This window comes from Lycorma delicatula, chromosome 9 (assembly GCF_047948215.1).
Source record: "Lycorma delicatula isolate Av1 chromosome 9, ASM4794821v1, whole genome shotgun sequence".
NCBI classification, from domain to species: domain Eukaryota; kingdom Metazoa; phylum Arthropoda; class Insecta; order Hemiptera; family Fulgoridae; genus Lycorma; species Lycorma delicatula.
Window position 1 is genome coordinate 26097506 of NC_134463.1, and position 17896 is coordinate 26115401.

The 17896-nt window shown below is 28.5% G+C and overlaps 1 protein-coding gene across 2 annotated transcripts in view; it reads right to left on the minus strand.

Annotated features, from left to right (window-relative positions):
* Positions 1–8389: 8389 nt before the first annotated feature.
* Positions 8390–17896, minus strand: part of Hira (histone cell cycle regulator-like protein) — a 79681-nt gene continuing 70174 nt past the window's right edge. Inside the window, exons 18-19 of one of the 2 annotated variants that reach the window (XM_075374742.1) lie at positions 17642–17810; positions 8390–12503 (exon numbers count right to left, since the gene is read on the minus strand). In XM_075374742.1, the coding sequence (XP_075230857.1) occupies positions 17685–17810 (126 nt within the window). In that variant the 3' untranslated portion in view covers positions 8390–12503; positions 17642–17684. Of the gene's footprint in view, positions 12623–17641; positions 17811–17896 lie in introns of both variants that reach the window. The other variant, XM_075374741.1, reaches the window with a different exon arrangement.

The window sequence follows — 17896 nt, forward strand, 5'->3', positions numbered from 1 at the left end:
AACACAAAATTTCACAGCAACTCTTTGCTCATTCAAGTCACTCATTCTAAAATCCACCAAACGAAAAAATCACAATTCACAAACAACCGCGTGGCTAAGCAACCAACAATGGTATTTGCAATCAAAAAACTGCGTTGTAATTAGCTGATCTGTATGAACATGGCGATGCCAAGCAGATTTGACTAGAATCAACTGGACCCAAGCAATTCAAACAGTCTACGTATTTCTTGAACAGACCTCGTGTATAAAATTAAAAAAAAATAATATTAACTAAAAAAATTAAAAGAAACAATGATCTTTCTGCATCCTGTTGAACATGTACATAAATACGTGTTATCAAATTAATTTTCAATAATGCCAATTGTACTGTAGTAATTTTTTATAATTAAAGTAATTACTTTAACATTTTCATGTGCTTGCTTTTTATACAATTAACATGTATTTTAATCATATTTATTTTTTTTATCTTATAATTTTATGTTTTTTATTTATCATTTATCTTATAATTATCTGATTTAAATAATGTATTATTACATATAAACTAGAAAAGAAAAAGGTGACAAAAAAGTTGTAATACTTTCTTTGCATTGGTTGTTTATTCTTATACAGTGGAAAAATAATTATACATGAAAAAAGTTACCTTTTTTGAGATGGGGGTAAATTATGATGAAATTTTATTGCAATATTATTCCATAATTAAAAAATCAATATTTTTAAACGTTGAACAGTCCCCCACCCTCAGAGAATTTTTTTTTATTACTTTCATTACTACTATACCTAGGAAACCATTAAAAAATCAGTTAATAAATAAAAAGATAACTTTTTCGATTTCTGAAAAAGGGGGAATTTTGGGGCAAAATTAAAAAAATATAAAGATAAGCATGTATTCATGTAAGTTTAATATAAAAAGGGCCTATGTTTGCATAGTTTTGAGAAAACTGACTCCACAAACCTCACTCCCACTCCCTGGAGATATTGACCCCAAAATATTACCAACCAACTGCCCCATAAATACGAGTCTGTACAAAATTTCATCAAAATTGGTTCACCCAGTCAAAAGTTATAAAAAATTCAAACATGCCACCACATGAAAGATGAACTTTACCCTCCCCCTTTTTTATGTCTTTTTGGAGTTCCTGTGTCATGAAATGTCAAGAAATGCAAATCATCCATACCCCACTTTTTTACTGATTATCATACTTTCCTTGCAGTATAGCTCTATAGCTATGATTCCAGAAAGCAAATAACATTCAGTTTCAATCTAATCATGAATTTCAAAACAGCTCTTGTAATCAAGATTAGTTCCAAAACTTAGTACACATATATAAGTATATTCTGCAAAGAACTTATTAAATATTGTTCAATTTATTATAGACTGTAGATCAGCGACTTCAACTCAACTATGCAATGCGGTTTGGGTAGTCATTCTATCATCTGTATATATAATCTTTTGTATTTTCTATAATAACAGAGTTGATTATTTTGTTTTTTATTGGTAGAAATATGAGAAACAAAAAAAAAATAGAGAATTTAACAGAACAATATTCTGTTAAATATTTATCATATTCATCATTTTAGCAATATTCATCATATGGAGAAATGTAAGTCATCAATTTTTATTTGTAAATAATTTTTTTACAAATTCAGTGGACTGCAAGATGTAAGAAATCTCAAAGTGGATTGAACAAATTTTTAAATCTGATTTAGAATGAAGAAAGAATGTCTGCCAATAAAGAACAATATAGTAAAAAATAAAAGTATCTTTGGCATTCTACACCAATAAAGAAGTTCAAGGCTAATTGTGGGTGGAACAATAGGTTTTTGTGATAAACTTTCAGTGATATATATTATCACTTTGACAAAAAAAAAACAATTATCCAATAGGCAGATAATACATCAATCTGCTTGGATGTAGTGTATAATGAAGGAGAAAGGGAAAAATGCTTTGATTTAAGCAAGATATAGTGATAGCAATAATTGTGGTGATGAGCATAAACTTCCACCACTGCTAATTTTCAAACATAAATACTCACCCAAAAAATGTGCTAATGAAAAGTGTTTCCCTAATGACACCCTTGTACATTTCTAAAAAAAAAAACCGACGATGGGAAAATTAATGACAGATTGGATCCAAAAATTTTGTGGGTCTTCATCCAACAGGGGTAATCCATGGATATCCATCAATAATTTGTCTAGGTACATTTTGCAACCACTAATAGAAAACATAATAAACCAAAATAAATCTCAACACAGCCTCGGTTTTATAGATCTTATATGTGTTAGCTTGAAGACTTTTAAAATTAAGATGACCAACAACATGAAAAGTGGTACTAAAATTCAGAATGCAAGTTACACCAACAGGTAGATAAAACTCGACAGAGCCTTACAGTTGTCACGAAATTGGTGTTTCTGTCACCTAGAAAAGTTCCTGTAACAGTGATTGAACATCCCTTCAAAAAAAGTTAACATTACATTCTGAGAATGACCTGAATTATTCCTATTTATTTATAATTATAATTCTTCCAAATTAGAAGATCAAAAAAGTAAACATCAGAAATTTCCAATAATGATTAATTTTATTATAGACTAATTAAATATTCCAAGTTAATAAATGATTTTTATTTAAAAAAATTTCTAACAGACCTTATTGCTTGAAAATAATAAATTTTTATATTAAATGTTACATAGGTCTGTCTACTTACTTGTTTGATTATAAGCTAATATTCATTATTAAAATAAAAACCAGATATTTTTAATATACATATTTTATTATTATTCAGACATTAACCAGGGTCCCTTAACAAAATTAATTGTGCAGTATCTATTTTTATTATTATTCAAAAATTGTAAATGGCATTCTATTTGAGAAATGCAGAATTTCTCTACATTATCACCTTTTATACCAGGTGTCCTTAAATGGTGAGGCCAAACTCTAGGAAGTGATTCTACTTAACGTACTGAAGAAAAAATGTTCAGTTAACTCTACAAACCCATATTTTTCTGTCTGACTGCCATTTGTTTTAAAAAAAAAATTATTTTTAAGAATGGAGATAACACAATAAAATTTTTTAATTCATTAACATTTCTAATAGGAAAAAAACTATACTCTTTGTTGAGAAATTTCAAAATGGCAGTTGTTTCAATTTTTCAATCTTAAATATCTCTGGAATTAATAGATTATGAAATTATAAAAATTGTTAAGCATTTTTTTTTTTTAACAAAATGACACCTTAGTCATAAAAATCCGACAATAAACAACAGAGTTACTGCAAAAAGTAGGCCTTAACCGAGATTGTGCCATCTTGTTTTTTTTATTATTGTGACTCACCTGATATCTAAATCAAATTTTCTGATTAAAATTGCAAAAATGTGAAAATCAAATACAGAGTCGTTACTCCATTAACAGGGACATCAATTCAAATGTATAATTATATTTAAATTAAAAATTGTACTATTATGAACATAATAATTTTTAATTTAAACAGCTCTGAAAGTACTTGGAAGTATATTTTGAAAATTGTTGGTAAGTGGAACTTTAATTTATAAAATTGTATAAATACCAACGGTACCAAATGCTTAGTAAATTAAACATTGCTTATTCTAACAAATTTTGAATATGAAAAAATATGTTAACTACGAGGGATATCTCTAAAGTAAAGACTGCTGAAAAATTTCTCTCCTTAAGGTTGGCAATCTTGTGTCAAGCTAAAAATGTACACACTGCATTGTTTCTGTAAATTGTCACATTTTAGTATCCTTTGATTACGTGTTAGTTATGTTATAAAATGAATAGGAAAATCAATGTTGCCGCCAACTGTGAAATACATGGAGTCATATGTTTTTTAAATCATCAAAATGTTAAGCTGGCTGAAATATATAGCAGTCAGTTCCTGTGTACAGTGATAATGTAATGCATGAAAGAAATATGCAAAAATGATGTGAAAGGTTTAGAAATAACAGAATTAATGTGCATATCTCGATTCCCCCTGAGGGGAGAAGATCCACCTCGTAGCGTGTCCAGTCACTACACCACCCCCTCCGTTCTTAGCCAGTAGTGGCTTTAATTAATGTGCACAATGAAGAACACTCCGGGAGGCCCTCAATGAAAATGCGTCGATAATGAAATCAGAAATGATCATTGCTCAATGATTTCCAACCTAGCCATTCTTCTCCTGATGTTTTAAGAGTTGTTATTGGTTGCATTGTTCATGACCTTTTAGGCTTCAGAAAGGTTTGTGCATGTTGAGTACTTACTCTGTCTTAACAGAACGTCAAAAAAAAATCCGAATGGGATCTGCTTTGAAATTTTTGATGTGCTACACAGAAAAAGGTGATGAGTTCCTTAATTCAGTAGTTACTGGCGATGAAATGTGGATTTTGGTATGTAATACATGCCAGAGAGAAAACCTTAGCCAAATGAATGACATCATCGTCAATCACCAACCAGACCAACAAAGGTCAGTCAAGCCACAGCCATTTGGATGTAAACTGATAACCACAATCTTTTGGGATCAGTTTGGCATACTGCTGATCGATTTCATGCCACGTGGAACGACTGTAAATGCAGAAGCCTTCTGCGAAACTCCACTGTTTCAACGCCACAGGTAGAAGAAAGTATTTTGAACAAGTTTGCACAGAACCCAGAATTATTGTGCAGAAGAGGTGCTATCCAAGAAAACATATCTTGTAATACAGCAAGCTCTTCTATCAGGTGATAACAAATCATGGATTGCATTTAGTCTGTGGTTAATTAACAAGTGTACCCGTAACCCAAAGTAGATATCTAATATTTGTTTTACAGACAAGGCATCTTTCACTAAGTATGATATAAACAACTTCCACAACAGACATGTTTGGTGTGAGGAAAATTCTCATGCACTATTTCAAGCAGGAAGTCAACTCAGATTTTCTCTGAATGTTTGGAGAGCAATCTACATAGATAAGCTAATTGGGCCTTTCTTTCTGCCACATAGATTGACAGATGACTCATATTTGGAATTCATAACAAATGACCTATCTGAAATTCTAGAGAACGTTCCTTTGCAAAGCACATGAACATGTGGTTCATGCATGATGGTGTGCCTGCCCACTTTGAAATTGGTGTCAGAGAAAAATTAACTGATTGTTTTCAAGGAAGGTGGATGGTCGAGGCAGTCCCATTCGTTGGCCTGCATGCTCCCCAGATCTGAATGCACTATTATCTATGGGGACATTGATTTTATGACTAAGGTGTCGTTTTGTTCACAAAAAAATGCTTCATAATTTTTATAACACAATTTGATAAATCTAATAATTCCTAAGATATTTAAGATTGAAACGACTGCCATTTTGCAATTAGTCAACAAAGAGTATCATTATTTTTCTCCTATTAAAAAATGTTAGTTTAAAATAAAGTACACAATTCTTTGGTGTTATCTGTAACGGTTTTTGAAAAATAATATTTTTCTTAAAAAACCATAAAATGACGAGCAGACAGAAAAATATGCATTTTATATATATATATATATATATATATATATATATATATATATATATATATATATATCTTTGATTACAGTTTGAATGTTTCAACAAAAATTTACTAAGTAATGAACAAGAAATATTTGAGGAAAATATTTTTTGAGTTACAACCTGGTCTTCTAAGATATGTTATTTATTGGACACTTTTTAGTTATCTAAAACAAGTGATGGACATCCTACCCTAGTTTATCTTCATCAATTATTAAACACTTAATAATCATTCCTAATAATCCATAAACATTCTTTAACTAATATAATGAATATTGGATATTCTTATTTTCTATGCATTAAAACATTGAATAATATTTAATATTTCACATTTGTGAGATTCTGTGTAGTACTAAGGAGGTTAACAAGATGAACCAATTTTAAATCTGAAAAGAAATGCACAGCAGTTATGAAAAAACAACAAACAATAGACTAACCTCACGTATGAGTACATCACTAATAATATGAGTACATCACTAATAAAAAAGAATTTACCATTGCAGATGTTCATTTTTTAGACCACCATGGTCTTCCATTTGACACCTAATTAAAAAATATGAAATACTAAACATAAATAAAATAATATGGTTTGATCAAAGAATAATTATATTTATATATATATATATATATAACCATCAAACACAGGCACAGAACTTAAAAAATTAATACTACAAAAAAGTCCGACTTTTGTGGGATCCGCAACATCAGTTGGTAAAAAGTTCCAAAATTATATCAAACAAAAACAAAAAATAAATAAACTAAAAATTTAAAAAACATAAACCCTAACACTTGAACAATATAACTCAATGTCAACTGGAATCTTTTTTAGGAAGGTCTGCATGTTTTCTAAATTTTTAGTTATAATTTTTGTTTTTATGTAATTTTGGAATTTTTTACAGCCTGATTATGGGATCCTAAAAAAGTCAACTTTTGGTATTAATTTTTTAGATTCTGTTGTGTAGTTGGTGAATATTTGTTGTCATTTTAGGTTATTTGGCAAAGTGTTCAGTATGTTAATGAATTTTTTTTAATTTTCACTAAGATATAAATATAATTGTTGGCACTTAAAGCATACAATTATTACATTTTTAATATTAATAACCAAATGGTCTTATTGACCTAATACTCACTGTATGTAAAATATATTTTTTTCTAATCTTCTTTGAATACAAAGCACACTATTACTTTCAACAAACAGATTTACACTACTTTATATGAAATGCCTGTAATTTTTTTAAAGCATTTACTTTGAAAACTTGAGCAAAGTAAAGTAAAGTAAACTCAAATATTGCTCAAGCTGGACAGATCAAATGCACATTCAACCACAAATAAAAAAAACAATACTGTAAGCAGTACACATTGTAACAGAATCAGTTTTTGTAAATTATATAAAAGGCGTATTATTAAAGTAAGGTCTGTTTAGAATTTGCCCCCTACAAACATTATGTAAACAGATAGCACTTGGTGTAGCTCAGTTATTTCAATCAAGAATTAGCTGTTAGTAACAATAGTTTAATTATTTTGTTCAAGGGGTAAGCTGATTTTTGACGGTAAAAAAGCAATTATGTGACTAAAATTCACAGGCAAATATGTAAATTTACAAACCAATCATTTTAAGTGACTCTAAAGTAAGAAAGTGGTGTTGTTCATTTTGAGAAGGGCAAATGAATGTTCATGATGAAGAATGTAGCGGCTGGACATCAGTGATAACAGAAGATTTGATTGAAAACAGATTTGACCAATTTGATTTGATGAAAACTCGCATTTCAGTGGGTCACAGCTGTCTTTGATGTTTCACAGTCATTAATTTATGAAGTTTGACAGAAAAATTAGCTATAAAAAATTATGTGTCAAAGGTGTCTTGTTGCATGTATGTCTTTCAGCAGCATTATGAAAAGGAAGGTGATGAATAGTTAGATCACATAAGAACGTTACTGTTTTTTGGGACAAAAAGGGTGTACCTGCTTGTCGAATTTTGTTGAACTAATGTGAATGCTGATGTATACTGCAAAATTTTAAAAACATCTTAGAACTACCAAAAAACAAACATAGGATCTTGGGATGCTATCCTGTGGGATTTGGATTTTCATGAAAATGCCCAGCAACATATGACAAATTAAGAGAGTGAGGCCACTGGAAAATTTTCAATCATCTACTCTACTGCCCTAATTTAGCTCCTAGCAATCATTTTTTTCCTCTTATTAAACAGCAGTGTGCATCACAAAGGTTTGACAATGGCAATGAATTAAAAAAATGGCAATATTGTGTTGCCATTGTGTTGGCAAAATCTTTTGAAGAGGGAATGAGGAAGCTAGTGAAATGCTATGAAAAATATATTAAGTTGAAGCAAATATGTAGAAATAGTAAATAAATAGTCTTTATGCACAAGTAATAAAGTTTATTCAAACCAGTTTTATTTTTATTTCAAAACAAACCTTAGTTTAAAAACAAACCTCATAACTGAGAACTTACTCAAAGTATATGAAGCCATGAACGTACATACTCGAAGAAGATGAAAACACTTATTTTAAAACAATGAAAACACATTTCTTATTTTAAAACAAATAAGAAATTGGACAATAGTAAAAAAAAAAAAAATTTCTATTACTATATTTACACTTCAAAACACATTCATAGAAAAAACTGATTTAAAAAAAGCCCAATTAATTAATTGTTCTAGCATAACTTTAATTAAAGTAAATTGAAAGGAGTGGAATTAATTTCTCATTTCAATTATCTGTTTTAGTATTTTAACACATGTCAAAATTAATTAAATTTATGCTAAAAGAAGAATTAATCTGAAAGTAATCTAACATATATACAAGAACCCAAATAGTATGAGAGTAGAACACAAAGTAATAAAAATAAAATAACATCCAACTTTAATTTAAAAAAGTTTTATTATACAATACATAGAAAAAAAATATTAATTTCCTAAATTAATTACAAATTACATAATATCACTGAAGAAAGGGTTTTAAATATGTATAGGTACCAGTATTTATGTTGCAAGTGGTCCATGATTTTGTCCAAATGGTTAAAAATGTTATTTTATTTTTAATAATCCACAACATAATTAATTCACAAATAAATGATGCATTAATGAATAAATATATTAATAATGATGATGTGGATTATATCCCCGTAACTTGGCTATTTTTGATAAAACTTTCCAGACATATCCATGAAAAGCCTATTAACATTATCTCTGTAAATATAACAAGAAAATGTATCTAAACGGTATATTGGCATTAACACACAGTTGAGGTTTTTTTCTGTTGAATAGTCCTGAAACTATTGAAGTAAACATAACAGTAGCACAAAAAATGTCATAATAGTGGTATGTTTACAAACTATGAACATTTCAACATTTCTTCATATTGATGTTTTTCATAAATATATTTAAAGATATTTGTTGTAAAGATAAAAATAACTAAAATAACTTTTACACATTTTTTATAATAAAGATAGTTAAAGATATTTGTTGTAAAGATAAAAATAACTAAAATAACTTTTACACATTTTTTATAATAAAGATAGTATTTTTCTAAATAAACTAAGGTTCTCTCACCTGTAAGACATACTAGCATCATTTATTGTAATGTAAGATGCTCTCTTCTATATGGTAAATTGAGATAAAAAGGGCTAAAATAATCCTGAGATAAAAAGGGCTAAAATAATCCTGATAAGATTGAACTTAAATGGTATAATTTGGTTCTTAAAAGCCAAAACAGCTGTAGAATTCATCCAAAATCTTTAGATTTATCAAGCCAAAAAATTTATACAATTGCAAGCAACCAAATTTTTATAAAAATGGTCATGTCCTCTTAGTAGTAATAGTAATAAAGTGAATTGTTAACATCAAGAAAAGTTATAAATTTAGTATTTAGATTTATTTGAGTGTTAATTCAGTTTTATCAAACCTTTAACACAGCATAGATATACTATGCACAAGTTGCAGTGGGGTCACATTAATTATGAAGTAATGGGCATCGCACTCAAAATCCAAAATTGGTTGGACTAAATGCAAAAAGGTTAGACTGGTATATTTAAAAAAAATTAAAAAAATATATATATTGTATTACATATACTATTTATTTGGTTCGGTGAAAAAGGCAATGGCAACCAATTCACTCCTTCACTTTCAGTTTAGAATGATATGCTTATTACTCTTGAAGATGACTAAAGCAAATCTGTAATCAGGACAACCATTGCAGTCAAGGCAATTAACAAACATGCTTAACAAATTTATAATGTAAAAAAACTTAAACATTGGTTTTTATGTACAAAAGTGATGTGGCTTTAATTTCATATAACCAGAATCTTTCATGAGTAATTTGAATATTTCTTCAATAAAAATGAAAACTCCAAAAATTTAAGATTTAAATTTTCATAAGAAGTACTGTATACTGATAAAATTTGCTGACTTTTTTTAACAAAAGTTTTAAACTTCTGGTGGCACTAAGCAACAAGATTAGTTTTTCTGGTATAACTAATCATCAGAAAAAAAGTATATAAATAAAAATAAATATACAGAATAACATGACTTCTTATGAAATGAAATTTTATCATTTTTAACTGAAAATAAGAACCATCAATAACATGGGTGTAAAATATCATAACCCTCAATAATATCTACAAGATTTTACTATTATTTATTTTTTTTTTGTAAATAAACATGCAATATATGTAAATAATAAAATTATTTCTATTAATACTTTCAATCTATGTGCCACTGACAGCATTAGTTTCTAGCTACCAATAAATTCCCAAGAGTATGAAGAGAAATTAACATTTTACCCTCAGTAATTTATTGGCACCAGTTAATTAAATGACTTCATCCTTCAATCTTGAGGATATTGAAATTAAAACATAGGAGTTGTGTAACCATAAATTAGAAAAGAATTTAGTTTACCAATTTACAATAAGACAGTATACAAGAATTAAAAAAAAAATCCACAATGAGGAAATATTTTGTAATATATTACTTCTAAAGAGAGATAGTATCAGAAAATTCCAGGACTACTTTACTATTAAACCTTATATCTGTATCAGTCTAGTATTAGTATATTAGACAGCTTGACTTAGACAGAATCCCAGAAGCACTGGGATCATTACCAAGGAAGCCAGTTTGAAGAGAATAGCAGCAATTTTTAAATAAGGTAAGCATAATAAGGTACAAATATTTTTGTACCTTAATATCAGGAAATTTCTGATACCACTTCATAAACATACCCACTATCATACAATACTCCAAAGTTATTAGATTTAGTACAGAAATAAAAAATATTACAGAAAAACTTTGTTATTAACAAATAACAATAAAATATTAATTAAAATAAGTAGTATTAGTAACTCAACTTCATCAAATAATTTATCTTTCTCTTACTTAAAATATTTATCAAATCTATTCACAATTAGAATAAACTTCAATCTTGGAAAAATGTGGCTAAATTCTGTAAGATAAAATACAGGAAGACATAAGGATCAGAAGACATAATAAAAACATCAGTAATGATATAAATATCAATAACTGAGCAGCAAAGTGATACTTTAACTGTCCATACACGTACTACTATCTGAATGAATTTCAGTGAACTTATTAGTAATACAATTAAACATTTTTTTAAAAACATTTTTTTTTTAAATCACCTTAAGTGATTATGAAATCCTTTAAGTGAAAATCTTTTGCTGTATCATATAGTAATATTAACAAATAGTACAAATGTGAACTACATCAGATGATCAAACAAACTACCAAACACAGCATGAAATAAAATTAAATTATATAAAAATAAGAAAGATTTTAAACATAAGCATTTATGGTTTCTAATAATCATTAATTGATTGAACAAAATTAAATTTGTGAAATGATGTTAAGTAAATAACATTTATATGTTTGTTCAATAACTTTCTGACAGCAGACCAGATCAACTTGTACTGTTGAAAAATGTCACAATTGCTACTCTAGATTTTTTTCACAGTACCTTTTTCTTTCTGTTTTATGGTAGAAAAATGATTCATAAAAGTGAGAGATAATCTAATTCTCTATTATAAAAACAGTCTTCACCTATTAATTTAGCATTGAATTAAAAGTTACAAACAAGAGAGGACATTGTTATATTATTTCTGCCATTATGACTACTTCAATACATATTCCATCATGAATGTGGAGATCTAATGTTCCCAAAAGTGGTAGTGATAATAATACAATTCAACATAATATTATTAAAGAGACAGAGTAAAAAAAAAGAGATAAAAGATTGACTCAGTGTATGATAAGAACAGAGCAAAAATAAACAAAAAATATTACAAGACTGCAAGACTGGGATATAGTGATATAATTACATAAACATATGCATAGCATCTGAGAAATAGAGAATTACAGAAATATAGGAAGATAACAAAAAGAACAAAAGAGAATTTATGCAGAGAAAAATATATATCACAGAAACATAGACACGTATTTTCAAGTTTAGTTATTAAAATCAGTACTACTAACACAATAAAAAGACTTCTCTTTTAATTCTTTCCTGTCACAAAGGGAGATAAACAAGAACTTAAATCACTGAAAGTAATTAGCAATCAAATTAATACATACAATATATCAGTATTAAACACTTATAATATCTTAAGTTACTTGACTGAACACAATTACTTTATATTAAAAAATAAAAATTAATCACCTTTCAGCAATATTTATCACAGTTTTATAAATACCTTATTACTTGGTGAACTGTCAGATGTTAAGTAATGTTTTAATCACAGAAATAAAACAGATATATAAACAAGATGAAAACAGGTCATCAGACCTGTAATTCTTCAGTACTTAGTAGTAACTTGCCACATTTACATTCGCTTAGTTTATTAATACATTTTCTAATCATAACAAGGCTCAACCTTATCTTATAAGTCTTCATAAAATAGTGTTTTGTTTCTTCTAACTACAATAATCCATTAAATTACAATATCACGACTAGAATTCACTATTAACACTGAAAAATTAAAACTATGCTTCAATGAGTTGAATACAAAGCAGATTTGTTTGATTCGGCTAATTTCTTAGATAATTTAATTTCTATATTCTAATACTAAACTACAAGTATAAAAGTTCCTGAAAAAGAACAAAAAGTCAAAGTAAAATTAAAATATATATTTTTCATGCGCAAAATGATGTCAATAGTAAAAATAAGAATTACAATACGTTATTATCTAGAAAAAATGAAATGATACCCAGATATTATTTATTGATAATTTTAAGATAAAGATTTAATATAGATCAAAATTGATGTTACAATACTACAATATAATTTCTTAAATTAGCATTTAATTCACAACTGACTTGAAAGTGAGATAGTAATAGATATATGTTTTCAAAAATCTTAAAAGTTTATCTTCCTTCAAACTCACATAATGCCTCTACAATGTAAAAAAGCCATTTCAGCTAGGGTTTCCAGGAGTCTTGTAAAAAAAACAGAAATGTCTTGTTTTTCCGTGATCCGTCCCAAGGTCCCATTCAGACTCTTTCAAGACATCCGAATGTTTCATTTTTGCGCAGGAATCTAAAGAAACGTTTTTTGAAACCCTAAATTGTCATGAATTTCCACTTTCTGGAGATGAACTGGTTACTTTATTTTTTTAACAAGTTAAAGATCTATTTTTAATTAAGTTCAACTTAAAAAATGAACCTAAAATTGTCAAGCTCTTAATAAGTTTAAAAGGAAGACATTCATGATCATTTAATACAACTGTCCTATTTAGTGTTATGTTTCATCATAGCGCACTACCTATGACTGCACTCTTTCCTCCCTCTTCACCATTGCACTGTACCTGTGCCAGATGTCGAATAACCCTTCCACTCAAATGCTACTGTCAAACTAACAAATGTTAAATGGCACATGTTATCAATTTCGTAGATTGATTTATCATGGTAAATATTGTAATAGTGAAGATTTTTTTTATACTGAAATTTTTTTTCATTTAAATTTATACGAAGCTTTTATAAATGACACATTTTATAAGCTTTTTTATAAATTTATGACACTGATGCTAAATGTACAATGTACAATAGTTTTCTTAGCATAGGATATGGGGTTAAGACATTTTACAGTACCTCAAATCTGTGAAACATAAAAATAGAAATAGACTTAGTATACCAAGTTGCAGTAAGTCGTTTAACAATTTTTTTTTATAAAATCAGGATGTAACGAAGAAACAAAAGTAAGAGCTGAAATTACTCAGGCCTACCATACGCTAAGACACCATCATAGTTTTATGTCAAATGACTACAATACTAAATTATAGAGTGACAGTTTAGTGACTCGTCAATTGCATCAGAGTTTAGTTATGCAAGAACAAAGATATACGCCTTGGTAACTGGTGTATTAGCTCCATTCATTTTTAAAACTACTACTGATAAAATAAATAAATCTCTTTTTTACAACATTTCAATGGATGCTAGTAATTAATTACAAAGCTATGAAAATTTATCCATTTGTAGTTGTTTTTCACTATAAATTAAGGGATACAATCAAAATTGCTAATAGTTGGTTCCTTGCCTTGTGAGATTTCAATGAAATATCTAATTTTTGATTGGAGAGCACTGATACATGTTAAATAGAAGTAGTTGCACTGCATTCTGTGATGACAACACTAATACGAACTTCAATGCTATGAACAGGCAAGGAAAATGTTATGCATTTACAAAATTGAAAATAACTTATGAAAATATTGTAGTAATAGGCTGCCTGGCACATGTGCTGCATAATTGTGTTGGTATAGCAGTTGACAGATTAAGTTTTGATATAGAAAGAATTGTAAAGTTGTACTCTTATTACTCTGCATATTACAGTACTGATGTTAGGAAACACCCAGTTAGGAGCATGTTGAAGACAATTTTATGTATTTCAAGGAAAAAAGTACTGAAATAGATGGTTCTTTGCTATTTGACCAAAACACTTCTTTAACAGATTTTGTCACTAAAATCCTTAAAGAATAGAATAAACCAGACGAAAAACCTCCAATATGACATGAAAAATGGGTCAATTTTTTTCAAAGCTGTGGGAGACTAGAATAGTACTGTGAATTTCTCAAAATTTGCCAATATCTTTTTGCGACATCTGCACATAACGCTAAGACAGAAAGAAAATTTTCTCTAATAAAGATATAATAGACAGATGAGCATAATAAATTGGTTGGGAATACAATTACTATTTTCCAGTAATATATATTATACTACAAAATTATCAATTTTATATCGAGAAAAAGGTCATTCTAAGATGGCTAGTAGTAATGACAAGTACTTTTTTCATCATGAAGCGCCACCTACCAATGAGACCTAATAGTTTTTGAACTTTAAACTATGCCTACTTTATCCAATTATCTTTACATATATGTGTTTCTTAAAGACTTTTACTTACCAATTTTTTTCTTTATAATCAATATTATTTCTTTGAAATTTTCACTATTGTAACATGTGTAAAATAAGTCAATGTTTACTGTAACTTGTTTTTATTCTATTTAAAACATACTGACAGTAATAAAACATAAAATAGGGCTATTAAGATTGACATACCTAAGATTTGAAATGCAAAATGAAGTGAATGAAAATGTTCAAAATTGGATCTTTTTGAGCTTAATTGGAACATACAATTATTAAATAAATATTTCAAAAATTAATAAAAAATAAATTCAATCAAAATAAATATACTTTAATTGGATTTGAAATATTTATTGAATAAATTAAAATTGAAAAAAATTGCGAAAACTTAGGCTGAGGCAAGGTGTACTTGACAATCAATTTGTTGTGCTCGGATGGCCTAGAAACCCACCATTCAGCTACTGTTTTTGCAAAATTTCCTGAGGGAGGACCCCCCCTTTTTCCTTTAGGGGTATTCATACCCCAAGCCCACTGGTAGCACTAGATGTCCCATTTTCCCTTGTGACAATCTGGCAACCCTAGCCTAGGCAAACACCTAGTGGACATGCATGGCACATAGTATCGAAGATGTTATCAGGATTACCCACACAAAGATGGTGGAGGATTTTTTTTTGTTTTTTCTGGGCGAAAAACTTCTCGGTGTAATCATCGTTTGGATGATGGAAGAATTATAGGGGCGAATTCCCCAGATTTTCCCTTCGGGATGTGTTCTTATTAAAATACTTTGCTGATTAATTGGCAATTGAAGTAATTGTGGAGGGGGGAGATAACTAGTGGGTATAAATTGCAGATTGTCACAATTGACTGACTGATAAGATTTTGAGTAGATCTTTGGTATCTTGTTTAGCTTGTAATGGTTTCCTGTATCCTTTTTGTGTCAGGACAAAGTATACTTAATCTTTTTTTCATGCATGTTCCTATTCTTTCTTAGATTTTGTGTTAAAGCAAAGAGCACATATTTGAACATTCTTCATGATGTCAGAACCCCAAGTGTATATAACTCCCAGCGGTTGCCACGAACAAGACTCATGTTTCTAACTGTCTTTTAGACAGTTAGATTAGTAGTAAAACAAACATGGTTACTTAATTCATTACCAGGGACAGGAAACCGCTACAGTACCTGATACCAATCCAAGGACCTTCCATCTACACTACTTCACCATTATTTCCGACAAACTTCAACCGGAAGCTACCAGGACAATGACTCCAGCATGATATGACTTCAACTGATGCAGATTTTCTTTTATCAAAATCTTTCTTATACTATTATAACTTGGACCACTAATATTACCACAATCCTGAGAGCAGGAGTATCTGCTCGATTACCAGCTAATTCTTATTCTTTTATCAAGGTATCTTTTTTAAATTTTACTTAACGATTTTTTCTATTTTCAATATTAAGAGATCACAATTTAATTTTATTTCCAAAATTTAACTTCTTTTAATTATAATTTTTTTCAATCATTCAATAAATCAGAAGTGTATTTAATATTTTTTAAATACTTTTATTTATAGTCGCATCAACAATTAAAATCATTAGCGACTTATCAGTGTGGTGACACTGTACCGGTAAATTTGTAGTCTTGAACAAAATCAGGTCGACTACTCCTGAGACATATGGTTAATTGAAACCCAACCACCAAGGGATGCCAGTAACACCTGATCTAGTATTCTAATCCAAATAAAAGTAAAAAATACCTTTATTAGGATTAAAAAAATAACCACCTTTATTAGGATTTGAACCAGAGAACTTAGACTTCAAAATCAACTGATTTACGACAAGTTTACCACTAGACCAATCTGGTAGGTTATTTAATATTTTGTATCTGCATAACAATTTCGGTTTAATTAAAATTTTTATCTCAAACTCAATCATTAGTATTCTAATAAATTATTCTTATTTTTAAGAAATTGTAAAATTTTTAATATATTATAATTAGTACACATCTTGAAGCCAAAAATATAAAAACCATTTACCACCTAGAGTACAGAATTCGATAATGCTTCTTACTTTATGCTTATTCTTTTTTTTCTAATAACGCTTTCAAGGTTTTCCCTCATCATCAGTTAAACTTTTTCTTCCAAATCACACATTAAATTCAAACCATTAAAATTATAACATATAAAAAAAGTGTACAGTACTTGTATGTGTGGCTAGCTATATAAAAAAAAATTTAATTTTATATTTTTTAATATTTATGGCATTATTTTTTATATGTTACAATTTTAATGGTTTGAATTTAAAGCGTGATTTGGAAGAAAAAGTTTAACTGATGATGAGGGGAAAACCTCAAAAGCGCTATTAGAAAAAAATAATAAGCATAAGGTAAAAAGCATTATCGAATTCTGTACTCTTGGTGGTAAACAGTTTTTATACTTTTGTCTTTGAAATATTAGTAAAGAAGGGAATATGGACAAATACAATAACAAAAGAATTGTATGTATACATATATATGTTTTTCCTAATGTTAGTTTTCATACATTGTTTTTCAGTGTGTACTCGTTTGAAAAACATCTATTCCTTCATTTTATAAGATTCCAGTGTTTAAGAAACACTTTTGGGCTCAGTAGTTATCTGTTAAGAATGTACAGACTGTAATAAAAACAAAATTACATTATTATACAACTAAATATAAAAAAACAACATTCTACTTCATATGAATGAAAAGAAGAGAAATAATACAAAGTACTTACTCTTAAAGCTGTCATAATTAAATACAAAGTATAAAAATAAAGTCTATAAATCTGATTTTGATGACAGGAAATCTAACTGGTCCTTAAACTCTGTGTATAATCGTTGAGCTTCTACACGTGTTCCAATCTCTTTTAATACATCTCGTAATAGTTCATGTTTTGAAAGCCCCTGTTAAAAAAAATTTTTACTCAAGAGATTAAAAAACCAGTTACAATAAAATATGAATCATGCTATTTAAAACATAATACAGCATT